A 13,376-nucleotide genomic window follows, 5' to 3' on the forward strand; every position below is an offset into this window, starting at 1 on the left:
GAAGGTTGTGCATGGAAAAACAGCTCTTGAAGCTGTGTGTATCTTAATCCTGTAGGATCTATCTGCACTCTTTTGTTTTTGCTCAGCAACAAAGGTGATTAGAAATCCAGAAAGGGTACTCTTCTCATCCTTCATAACTGGTTTTCCAGCTTTCCAAAACCGCCTGTAGTCCTCTGGCACATCCACAAATTAAAAGATTTCCACCAAAGATTAGCTACTGTTTTCACCTGGGGAGAGGATCATTCTGTCCCTTGTGCATCTCTTGTTTTACTGTTTGTGATGCCAATCCACATACAGGTTGAATTGTATGTCTGTGCCATTGGGCAGCTTCACTTGGTTTTAATTAGCCAGTCACATGCACATATCTGATAATAAACTTCTTTGAGATTTTTGTAACACCAGAAGGTTTTCTCCACAGTGCTTAAAGAGCTCAGTTTATCATGCACTGGAGATTTTGTCTGTTGTTTTCCTGTGCTTTGGCATATTTTTCTTCTTACCAAGCAGGTGTTTGTGTTTAGGGATATTCTATCTCAGGGTTCACAATAAAAAGAACTTTTCAAGTTGTGCTCTGGGCATATGCATTTTTAAGGGAACTTTATCCTTGTTTTCAAAGCATGCATTTTGCTTGTAGGCTTTAAATGGAAGGTGGGACTAATTGCAAGTGGAATTGTGTTGTGGTTCTGTGGAATTTTAAAATTAATCCATTAATTTTTTTCTTTCAAATGCTGTCTGGCATAGGACTGTAGTTGTGTGTTGAGTTTGTTCCTGGCTACTGTTTGCTAACATAGACTTCCCAGGGTGATTTAGGCCACAGTTATTTTTTCCTGAATTTTCTTCTAATTCTTGCTAGTGTGTTTGTCAGAGACACCATTTGTATCTCCTTGAATGCAGATTTTTTAAGTCTAGCTTCAATTACATATATGAATCCACTCAGTGGAAAAAACCAGAATTTTAGTGCTGGAGTCCCGTGAAGCAAATATAAAAATGAAAATGCTGGTATTTCTAATCCTGGATGGATGCTTTCAAAGATGATTAACATCTTTGAGATTTCTTAATACCAGAAGGTATTTGGGCAGTATGACTAGATTTAATAGAAAATTGATATACCAGTGTAGTGATGTGAAATACTAGAATAAACTGCAGGGCTGAGAGGCCCCTGTGTGCTCTCAGCACGCTTCTCTCTCCCACAGCAGGTGAAACCTAGCCAGCTCCTCTGGAGCTTCCATCTGCTGTCAGAAGCCCCCATTTGTGAAGCCTTCTTCCTGTAGATGCCATACATTGCACTTCATGGATGGCTCTGTGCACTGTGCAGGAAAATACTTAGTTCAGCTGAAGCAAAATTACTTTGAAAAGGTTGAAGTTGTTTGGTTGTTGGCTTTCTTTTTTATAAAAAGTCTGCAAGTTTGAGGCTGGGAGGTGAAGCTTGAGTTCACTGTGTTACAAGCCCTCAGCATGGGCTGGAACTGCCCAAGGTGCCCAGGCCTCCCCCTCAGTGTCTCTGACTGCAGGCAGGCCATGGGGCCAATGTGCTGCTTCCTAGGCTTGTGCGCAACTTCATGCTTATGCATCTCTAAGTGGATTTTCACCATAATGAATTTTCCCATCCCTTCAGTACTGTAGCAACATGAAATTAATTTGCAGATGGAGAAATATTAGGTATTTGACTTCTATGTTGGAAAAAACCAGGAGCCTTCTGTTTGCTCTCTAATGCACATTTCCCTACAGATTTAAAGTGGCAAATGAATCCATTGTATAGATTGTTGAAAGTCACACTCCAGCTTTTATTGATAGTACTAAATAGACCAAGTTTTGCCATAGTAGAAGGAGCAGCCCATGCTGCAGGATGGGGATGGAAGGGGATTCTGATGTGTAGTCACACCGGAGCACAGTGGCTGATCTCTGTGCACTGTGTGTGTTTGGCTGGGGCTTGGTGTAGGGAGCCTGCACAGACCTGGAGTCTGGCCATGACTCCAGGGAGTTATTTAGTGCATCTCAGACCTCTCCTACATCCCCCTTTGTTTAAAACAGGGCTTGCACTCTCCTGCCTCACAAGGTTGGTGTGAGGATAAAGCAGTCATTTTCATGGCATCCTAGAGCCTCTGCTGCAGTGTGTGAGCTGAAGGATGAGCAGAGCTTGGATATGAGAGGGGAAATTACTGTTCTCGCAAAATTAGCTTTTTTTTGTGAAGTAAAACATCTAATTTCACAAAGTAGATCCATTGTAATTCAGTTTTATGTTCTGTTTTCACTGAATAATTAGATTCAGAAGAAGGTTTTTCTAATGTATTTGCACAGTGCTCTAAATGAAGCTGTCAAGGAAAGGTAGATTTAGTCAAGCCACCAGCTGAATTGTATTTCTGTGCCACTGGGCAACTTCACTTGCTTTTAATTAGCCATTCATATGCACAAAACCACTAATGAGCACATCCCTAAAATGTCTGAGTATATCAATATATTTATGCAGGATATTCTCCAGAGAAGTGCAGTCCTTTCTCTCCATTGACTCCTGAGGTAAGTAAGCGTCATTATATTTTAGATGGAGAAAATTACCTTTGCCCAGTACCTGGCTTATAATGCAAATATTTTTATGCAGTTTCTTTTCTAAAACAGACAAACAAAATGGTGACTGCTAGTCAGATTCTTTCTTCCATACTCTCTCTTACTACTTGTGTCATTCAGATTCTAGTGGCACTCACTCACATTGCCAATCCTCAATTTAAACTATTGAGGATACAATAGAAATACAATACAGAGGACAGAAAGCTATTCCTCAGTTCAGACAAATAGGATTAAAAGTGTGGAGTCCAACCTTGTACCATTCTTTGTACCAGGGACTAATGGCAGGTATATTGGAGGGATTCAGATCTGTTCCTCTGTCTTTCATGGCTTGTATCCAGGTAAGAGGCACTAGCTACTAGCAGAAATTGTAAAGGAGATGGAGCCACTTGTGTCTTCAGCCTTTCAGTAAAATGGAGAGTTACAGGCTCGGAGATACTGAAATCCATTGGAAGCCTGCAAAACAAGAGTGTTCGTTGTAAGTAAAGCACTGTGGTGCAGGAGTTCCTTTGTGGAGAGTGAAGCTGTTGAGGTGACCCCACTGCCATATGCCAGACCCTGGCACACCATCCCCTTCTGCTCTGCAGGCATCCTGTGTTTTGAAGTCAGAAGGACATCTGTGCTTAACTTGAGTATCTTTTGTGTCAGTTATAGACTGAACCTTTCTGTTTTGGGTGAAAATTCTTGACTATGTTTGTTCATTGCCCAGAATTATTGGTTTGTCTGTGGGTGGTTTGACACTAGCATACCAGTTCACTTTGAGAAGAGAGGAGAATCAGACTCTTTATTTTAAGGGAGAAATACACAAATCCAGAGCTGCTACCAGTGTGATTTTCCCCGTTTTTCTACCAAATGCTTGGCTGCTGCTGTTGTGACAGATAAATTTGAAGGGATGGAGGGCTGGACTCCATGCATGCACATTGCCCTCCCTTGGTGTGCAGTGCAGGTGCCTGCTGGTTAGTGGGACAATTTGTGCACAGGCTTTGCTCTGTCAGTCCAGCAGTCCCTTGGGTGAGGTGGTCATTTGATTCTTCCTCTTTAGACCAAACAAAACCCTGCTTCTAAAACAAGATGAAGTAGTAAATGAACCCAGAACATGAGATCATATGCTGCAGTTCTGCTCTGTATGGGGAAAAGCACAGGAAGAAGAGATACTATACAAAAAAAAAAAAAAAAATCAGAAAAGCAGATGCAGATTGCTGCTGGGCTGGTTTAGCCCTGAAAATTGACTTGCAATACCGTTTTTAGTAATTTGCTAATAATGGTAATGAAAAGACTCTTGAATAGCTCTTGATGAACTATTTGCTGCTCACAGTCCTTTGAAGTGAGGAGGCCCTTTGGGTCACATTCACACAATGCATGATCACAGTGGATGTAGACCAATTTAGAGGTATACAGTCTGCTGTGTTTTGGACTACTCTTAAAGTAAAAGCTTTTGCCATCTAGTGGAAGGAATAGAGAACTAGTATTTCAAATCAGCTAGAAACTCAGTTATACTGGTTGTATTCTTTACTGTGAGGGGGAGAGCACTGAACAGGCTGCCCAGAGAGATTGTGGAGTCTGCTTCTCTGGAGATATTCTAAACCCACCTGGATGCAATCCTGTGTGACCTGCTCTGGGTGTACCTGCTTTAGCAGGGGGATTGGACAAGATGATCCCCAGAAGTCTCTTTCAACCCCAACCATTCTGTAATTCTGTGGTATGCAAAAGGTATTTATAAGCAGCAGATTACTCACTAGAACAGTAGCAAATTATTCTGACTACTTTGAAAATTAGTTGGTAGAAATCTTCTAAGGTATTGGTGCACTTTGTTCAGACACTGTCTCATTTAAGCACCAAGTTGGTGGAAAGGGCATTCATTTATATGCTGCCCTCACTTGTTTGGGACTCTTTTTTATTCCACCCCAGATGGTACCTGCTTATTTTTTTCTGGATCTTAGGTTGGCCAATATGCTTTGAATTCTGTTGTGGCTTGTTTCCTTCCACCAGTGAGATGGGGAAGAGAACTGGAAGAGCAAAAATGAGAAGAAGTCATGACTCATGGTAAAGAAAGCTTAGTTAGTGAAGAAATAAATAATCATCTATAAAAAGTGATGCAAACACTAGCACTAGCAGGCCAATGCCTAGCCTGTGTGCTTGAGGCTAAGAACAGAGATATCTCGGGCCTATGCAAGCACTGCTTAGCATCAACTGAACCGCTGGGTGTTTCCAGCACTTGTTTTGGTTACAAATAAAATGTGCAGTACGTTACAGGCTGCTACGAAAAAAATGAGACCAATTCCATCCAGACCCAGTAGATCTTCTTAGTTGCCTAGCTCTCCTAATGTCCATCAGCACCCTAATAAAGAGATTGATCTCTTGTCACACAGTAATTTTGTGGAAGAGCTGTAGGATGTGTCTCCAGTACAGCACTTTTCAGGTAGCAATTCATCAGCTTTTGCTCAAGCTGACATGATCCTTCCTACATGTCTATAATTTCTGATTCTACATGTCTATAGTTTAATGTTTTCACCACTGCTTCACCTGGCTCAGCAGCCACCCTACTCCAGCTGGGACAGAGGCTGACTTCTTCCTGGTCCATCTGTTGCTACAAAAGTGCCCTTGACACAGCAATTCAGGTCACCTCCAAGTCTTCCTTCCTTACTTTACCAGACTCTGCTTGTTTTGTTGATGTTTTTGGTTGGTGAACAGGTTAGTCCTCTTGTGTTTACCTTTTTTTGCCCATTTTCCAGGAAGGAGCATATAGACCTTGCCTCACAGTCTTACTGCAGTACTTTTTCCTGCTGCTGTTCATATCAACTCCTGTAAACACCAGCTGTGGTGCTGGCTTCTCACAGCTTCACCTCTGCCCCTCAGACTGTACTGCCCCTGAGCAGACAACTTGGAGAGCCCCAAAATTCTCCCATTTAAGCAGGACAGCTAGTGTCATCCATCACCCTCATCCATGGCTGTTATCAACAGTTCTTCAGAGCCCCTCTGCTGAAGTCACTTGCCCTTGTTTTCTTTGGTAGTTGTGCTAGTATTGTGGTCCTTATATCAGCAGGTTGGGCTCTGGTCATTGAAAGGGAAAATAAGCCAAGACAGCAAAACAAGTGGGTTTAGTTGTGGTCTCTGGATTTTTTTCCTGAATGTTGATAAATCTGCTTTCTTCTCCTTTCCTTTAGATTTGTCATCTCTGCTTGAATGCTTCTGCTTGTAGTATCTTGTTTATACAGCCAAACAAAGATTGCATCTCATGAAAAATAGTACTGGCAATTCATCCCGAATTTCCTTAGGATTTTTACAAAGTCAGTCTTTTCTGATTATGGCTGATTTTACAGTTCATCAAAACAGCAAATCATTTTGGCACAGATAGAGTTTGGTTACATGTATGCCTGCAGATCCCACGTTTCAGCATGTTTTCCTGGAAAGTGTTAGAGAATCTTCCTCTCCCCAAGTGCATGTGACTGGTGGCTGGTTCAGCAATTCGGCAAGGAGGATGGCAGGGTTGCCATGACAACCAGCTACATGCTGTGAGCAGAGATGTGACAAATGACCACCTTCCGGCTGGTTATCGCTCCTCATTGAGTAACGTTCCCCAAATGAGGCAGACATGTCTGATTCATAGTTATTTGACCTGTTGACTTGTGTTTGTGCTGCATTTGTTGCTGAGATGGCATTCGTGCTTCTTGCAGTGGTGCTTAGGTGAGGCTGCCTGCTGGCCACCATTGGTGTGAATCATCTGAGTAGGTGAAGCTGTTGATTTTGCTGTAGTGCATAAAAAGTGAGAAGTTATCTTTGGAGACTTCTTTTCATTAAAACCAAACAATTTAAACTTGCACATTGAACCCACTGCAAGAAACAGATGGGATAAAAACATACTTGACCTCTGTTCTTTCTGTTGTGCTACTGAGTGGAGAGTGCTCCTTGAATTTCACTTGCCCTCAGTCATTAATGCAAAGTTTCCTTCTCCCTTCAGTGCCTGACTTGATCCTCAGTGTGTGTAGGGGGTGGGGGAGTATGCTTCCCTTGGGATGAAATCCTGGATCTGCTGAAGTCATTGGCATCTCTTCAAAAAGACTGAGTTTCTGTGCCTTCTTTTCCTTTAGTTTTGCTTTTATTTAGATGCAGAACACTGAAGTAAAACATTTTCATTTCAAGATTTTGGAATTTCAGAAAAAAACCCCCACAGTACTTTCTCCCACCTCTTTCCTTTTATTCAAACCTTTTAATCCTCCTGTCTTCCCAGTTCCTTTTTGTGCTTCCCCTTGTTTGCCTAGAGGGACAGGATCTGTAATACACATGTGGTATGGTGGGCCAGCTCTTCATCATGCTTCAGCCCAGCTATGAAGACAGATCAGATATGAAGCTAGTGATTTCCCACTGGTGGCCAAACATTAGGACAACATGTTGGATGCTGTTGCTGGCCCATTCTCTGCCATTTTTTACATAGAAAGCTTTGATGCAGATCTCTTATTACAAACAGGATGCTTTTCAGTTTCAATTCTTCATTTATATTGTGCATCCACTGCTGGAAGGTGAGCAGTGGGAGGGCCAGAGATTCAGAAGTGACTTTACAGATTATTTATTATTGACCAGATTATTTTTTTCCATTTGGAAAACACTGAAAGTGTTCCTACTTGTACCAACATGCTTCCAGCCTGGACAATGAACACTCCTTTTCAGTTAACTTTTTTACTGTGGAATTAAAAACTGGCAATCAGTCTTGATCAAATCCGGTGTTGGGATGGTGTCCCTTTTCTTCAGAGGATCTTAACAGAAGAAAAATTGTTTCAAAATCATCATAAGAATTGAGACTGCTAAGCTAGAAATACAAAACAAAAAAGAGATATCTCATCTTTCACTCTGTACAGTGTGGGTATTTTATTACTTAACCTATTTAGATAGCGTAGATCAAGTGTTTGCCAGTATTGTTGAGCCTTGCAGACAAGCAGTCTCACTCTGATCTCATGCAGTGAAATAAGCCCTCTTAAAGCTAGAAAGACTGACTGAAAGGCTCATGCTTCCACCAACTCCAGCAGAGCTGCATTTGCATTAGCCAGAGGCTGTGCACTCACATCTGCTGCATTGCTTCCAAGGAGACAAAATGAGATCCTTCTGTTTAAATAAATCCCTGGCAAAGCAAAGCATGTGTCCTTTGAATGATGCAATGATATCTTTCATTTCCAGAGGTAATACCCAGATTTCCCTGAATCTATTTTCTGTCATAGTATGACTCTACCTTGCTGCTGTCTCCCAATTTTCAAAGAATGTGGTTTTAGCATGTGAAATAACAGTTAAAATTGTCCTGTGGCGTGGGAGCTATTACTGTACTGCACCTCCCAGGAACAGAATTTGCAGCACTCTGGTAACTCTGTACAGCATTTTTACAGTCTCTCTTTTGAAGTCATGCATGCTGCCAAACTCAATCCCTTTGGGGCTGCAGTTCCTCTTACTCAAGAGTGCTCTTTTTGTCCATAAATTAGTGTCCCAGCCATGCTGACTGGTGGGATTTGTTTTCATCTGAAGAGATGCATGTGCAAAATACAGGCATGTTTTTCTAAGTACAACTCCCAGTTCAATACAAAATTTATTGTGTTAGACATGTTGCCTTACTTAAGACTATTTTCTTCAGGAAGGAAGTTTGCTTGGCCTTCAGTAAACCAAGTTCCCTCATGCACAAGAACCTAAGTAGAGAGGCACCAACTCTCTGTCCCCACACCTTGCTTATCATCACCATCAAGTTCTCTTGGAAGTGGAGATAACACCCAGCTGCTGTGCAACGAAAATCACACTGTTTGAAATGTCATGCCATTAAATGGGGTCTTCCAAATTCAGATGGAAATTATTTTGCTACCTGTAATTCCACATTCAAGCAGAGTAAAGCCACTGATGTCCTGATATCCTGTAGCAGGTCTCTGATGCCTCAAGCACATTTGTTTGCCTTGTTAGATTTTGTATGTTGATGCTTACTTTGTTGTGTTTCTTTGTGCTGGTATCTCTAGTGATGCTGCATTGCCTTTGCCCTGCACACGGAGTGCTTCCATGTGTTAGCACAGCCAGTGCACCAGGGAGGCTCCCCAGGTCATGCTGGTAGGAAACCTCAGCAGTCTGCCATCCTGCAGCATGGGCTCAGACACACATAGGTTAGGTATGGTTTGCGTTTTTTTCAAGCAGGTTTGCATAGCAAAGATGAGGCTGGTGTTTCAGGATGAACACATGCCCTCTGGTGCTGTTCTGTTCAGCCATGTTTATCAGATGGCCTGAAGCCAGTCCCTCTGCCTGAGGAGCACCTGCACACAGACATAAATCAGTCATTTGGTGTGGGAAATGTGGCTCTGAGCTATGTTAATTGAAAATTACTCTAATTCCTGTTTTATTTTTCAACATATGAAAACATTATTTTTGTTTTAGTATTTATTATTTAGTATTTATTTTTACAAATGGATAAATTTTCAAAATAAATTAGTATTATTCAGCTCAGTGCTATTTTCTTATCCCAGATATTTTACATTATTTCCTTCCAACTGTTTGTTCACAAATGAGATAATTTATTGTCTTGCAACTAGTTGTTGCAGACATATTCTTTGTTTCAGTCACTGGGTTAAAAATTTTATTTCTGCTGTGAGTTTTGTCTGCTTTTACTTCAAAGTAATTCCTGTTTAGGTCTTTCTGGTGCTGCATGTCATTGCAACAATAAATAACAGTATGTTGGCTCCTCTGAGTCTTTGGTTGATTAGTTTGAAATTAGCAGTTTAATGCAACCATAGCTTAACGCTTTGCTGCCTGTATGTTTGAGTAGCTGTGTATGCATCCGTAGGTATGCATAGCAAGGACAGAAGCTGTGCCTAAACTTTAAACTTAAACTGGACTTGCAGATGTTGCACACATACCTCATTGTGATGTTTAGATATTTGATCACATTACTTCTTGCATGATGTGGCCCAAATTATGGAAAGTGTTTTGCATTGATTTGCCATTTATGTGGTTGAGAAGAGTGCAGTCGATTTATTCAGTTGGGAAACAAAAGTGGGCAAGGTTGAAGATGAATAGGCTTTAAAACACGTAAGATCTTAGAGTCAGGAGCTACATGCTGAATGCCATAGAGACCACAACAGGAGACATTTAAAAGCAAATGTTTAGAATTCTTGTGACCTTCTGGAACTGATTATGATGATGTTGCTGATTTCGGGTTTGGGTCATAGGTGAGGATTTTTATTACATTTGAGTGTAATGGTATCATCTAGCATTTCTTCTGCAGAACTTGCTCAGATTAGTCCTCAAATGGTAAATTAGTAGTTTAAGAACTTTTAAAGTGGCTATGGGAGAGAAATAGTCTGGTTTGTACCTTGGAGTGTAAGAGTTATTTCAAGTTATCATGACATTTGTGTGTCTGTTTGTGTGTATGTGCATAAATTTGGATAGCAGAAATGAGAGAGACTCAGGAAAAAAGCAACCATAATAAAATATCTAGTAGAAGGCTTGAAGGATAGACTAAAAAGGAACTTTTAATTCCAAAAAGAGATTAAGAGCAGCAGTATAACAAGAGGTTATTCATCTATCATGTTACATTGAGTCTACATAATTTGATATTTTTTTCTGGTATTCATTTGCCCAGGAACTGTAAAACAACACTACCAGGTATGCAGACCCATGGAAGAAGTGTTTGTGTCTTTGTGTAATTTTTTTCTTTTCCTGTTCTCAGCAGATATATGGAGTGATCATTCATTTCAGACAGACCCAGACTTACCACCTGGTTGGAAAAAAATAAATGACGTTGCTGGGATCTACTACTGGCACATACCAACAGGAACAACTCAGTGGCAGCGTCCCGTGTCCATCCCAACGGATCTCCAGGGCTCACGGAAAGGATCACTTGGTTCCATTACTCCATCTCCTACTCCAGAAACTGAGGTAACCTGCTGTGTCTTCTTGGGGGCTACATACTGCAAGGAAAATTGAAATAACCTTTTGAACTTGCAGGCTTAGCTGATAGCTAAGCTGGCCTAATAATGTCTCAAAGTGTAGCTACTTGTTGTTAATACCTCGTAAGTATCTATTCTCTATATTCATTTTATAATGGTGATGCTTGATAAAACACCCTAAATTTTAGATATGTAGGATGAAATCAGACATGTCTCTGATAAACTGGATAGGGAGTGCCTGATGAGAGTGAAACTTTGGCAGTTCTGAAGCATTGCTGCATTGTATGGATACAGGATAGATACAATTTTTGCAAATGACAGAAGACTTTTGGCTGGACCCTTTGTTTGCATCTTCTTTTTGGCTCTTTTGGCAGGAGTATCACAAAAGACATATCAGTCTTCATTTGAGACACTAATTCCTTCACAGGGTAGTTTCTATTGAATAAGCATGAAGTGTTCTCAGGTGTAAGTCTGTCAATCCTGCCAGTACCAATATCTATCAGGCTTTAACTAGAAACAGAGAGATACACTCTGCCCTCCACATGTGCTGAAAGAGCAGTACCTGGTACTGTCTTTAAAAATAATGCTTTCAGGCACAATCCAAGGGTTTGTTTGGTGTCATGTAAGTAGAAAATAAAATCAATTCTCATGAAGAACAGTATTTTTCAAAAAACACAATCACTTTGTTTGAGTATGCTGGGAAGACTTCTATGGAATTAAGTACTAGTGTAAGATAATGTTGGTTTTAAATTATTTTTATATATGGAATTTTCAGAAAAATGTCCACAGCTCTGTCAAGGAAAGTCTTTGTACTGGCTCTGAGTTTTGGATCAGGCAATCCCTAGGGGTTTGGTTTTTTGGTTTTTAATTCTTTTAGAGAGAACATTTTTTTACTTTGTTCATATATCCATCAAACTAACTTACATGGAAGTTAAGAGGAGTTAAGGACATTCAAGTATGTATTACCATCTTGACCCTAAAACTTTTATCCTGTGTAGGCTTAAATACATACAGTCTTGTTCATTATTTTAGAAAGTTGTTCTCACGTGTTCATAAATGCTACTCATAAGGTCTGCAGACTTGAACACATTTCATTATTGTGCACCAGGCATGCTGGAAATAATTTCTGAGAGGATTCATTGAGAAAGAGCTGTGACTGTTACAATTCTGGTAGAAAACAAGAAAAAAACCTCAGAAATACTGAATGTAAAGGGCTGCATGAGCTTCTAGTATAAATTCCTGTCATGTACATGTGAAGAATATAACTTTAGTGTTATTATTTTTCTACCTCTAGAATGTAGAGAATGGGACCTTGATTAGTAAATTATAGATGATTTTCACAAAAACCCAGTAATCAGTATGGTTGGTAAACTGCAGAGGAGAAGAAAAACATATTTTCATTTGCAATATTTTTCTACTTCTGTTTAAAGTGTTTTTACAATTAAAATTTCAGACCTACTGGTAATGTATTACATGTATTTTTAACCTTTCATGATTTTTTGCTTTAAATGAAATATAGTTGGTGATTATGAATAATAATCATTAATTCTCAACAGCATCACCAGAGTATAAAATGTGTGAATTATAATAACACAGATTTTAATACAGTATAGTTGTATTAAGTTAGACATACAGATGTAGTAGGCTCACCTATGTTTTGATATGGCAGTTCTAATTCCGCAAGGAATTTGTTCCAGCAAAGACTTATGCATAGACAGTTCTATGGCAGCACCAAGATGATGTACTGTGCTGTAAAAGGTGATACAGAAATAAGCACATCCCCAAAATTCATATTAGTATGATAACTTGTAGTTATTTTATTTGTAGATATAGGCAAAAACGTTTGCTTTTTGTCAGTTTTGCATTCATTGGTCAGCATCTTAGGGTCATTGAAGCAGTACTGGCTTTTTGACTCAGTGATCATTAAGACAGCATTCCAATCCAGTACCAGCAGTCTTGGAGTATGGGAGCTCAAAACAAGAGCATGAATTGGGCCCAGGATTTTGTCCACTTCCAAATAATGAAACAGCTACAGAGGCTCCAGGCATGGCTGGAGTTATAGTGGGAACTATTAGAAGAAGTCCTGCATTTCTTGAAACCACAGATGCCAAGCTTTACTAAAAGGAAGTGGAGGAAGAATCCTTTGTGATTCAGCTGGTTCTGAACGAAACCCCAGTGCAGAGCAGTAAGAGAGAAATAAGTCATAGTGTGTGTGTTTAAGATAGGAGTAATGAAATAATTTGACAGTGTCAGCTATCATGAATTTTTGGGTTTTAATCTCTCTGCAGTTGGTTCATGCCATCACTGTATCATCTCCAAGTCACTGGCAGGCAATATTTGTTTCAATTCCTGCTCCCTGCACTGCTGCATACCCAAGTGCTCCTCCTTTCCCTCACTGGGAAAGAATAATGCAGGTATCTGTGATAAGGTCAATCTGACACTTCACAGAAGATTGGGAATTCAGTCTAGGCTGGGGGCTCCCAAAGACCTCTATCCCAGCACTACCACTGCCAGCATCCCTTGTGGTGGAGAGCTTCCACCTCCCAGCTGGACCCTGTGTGAGCTGTGTACTGCTGCTTCCCTCATTGCTGCTGGAAGCCTGTGCTGCAAGGGAATGTGTTTAGTTCATTCCCCCATGCTGGATATGTATTGCTTCATTCTGAAAAGGTTTTAGGCAGATAAAAGAATATAATCTAGGATTGAGGACTGGCATGGGTAGTATTTGATATCTGAACCAATTGGCTTCTCTGAGTCCATAAAAATACCTTATCTAATTTACATTTGTCTGTAAAGCATGATGTGCCAGTCTTGAAATGAGTTTATTTGGCTCTTTCAGGTTATGAGTTTGTCAAACAAACATTTAGAAACACCATTTTCCCCACCCCCACAAGTAACACCTTTTTACCCTTTGTCTTG

The 13,376-nt window shown here is 40.3% G+C and overlaps 1 protein-coding gene across 6 annotated transcripts in view; it reads left to right on the plus strand.

The window, feature by feature from the left end:
• APBB2 (amyloid beta precursor protein binding family B member 2) overlaps positions 1-13,376 on the plus strand; it is a 163,731-nt gene that overhangs the window by 88,014 nt on the left and 62,341 nt on the right. For 4 of the 6 annotated variants that reach the window (XM_058803109.1, XM_058803112.1, XM_058803107.1 and 1 more), the window contains one exon: positions 10,241-10,449. In XM_058803109.1, the coding sequence (XP_058659092.1) occupies positions 10,241-10,449 (209 nt within the window). The remainder of the gene's footprint in view (positions 1-10,240; positions 10,450-13,376) is intronic. The other 2 variants (XM_058803111.1, XM_058803113.1) reach the window with 1 other exon arrangement.

Source organism: Ammospiza caudacuta, chromosome 4 (genome assembly GCF_027887145.1).
Source record: "Ammospiza caudacuta isolate bAmmCau1 chromosome 4, bAmmCau1.pri, whole genome shotgun sequence".
NCBI classification, from domain to species: domain Eukaryota; kingdom Metazoa; phylum Chordata; class Aves; order Passeriformes; family Passerellidae; genus Ammospiza; species Ammospiza caudacuta.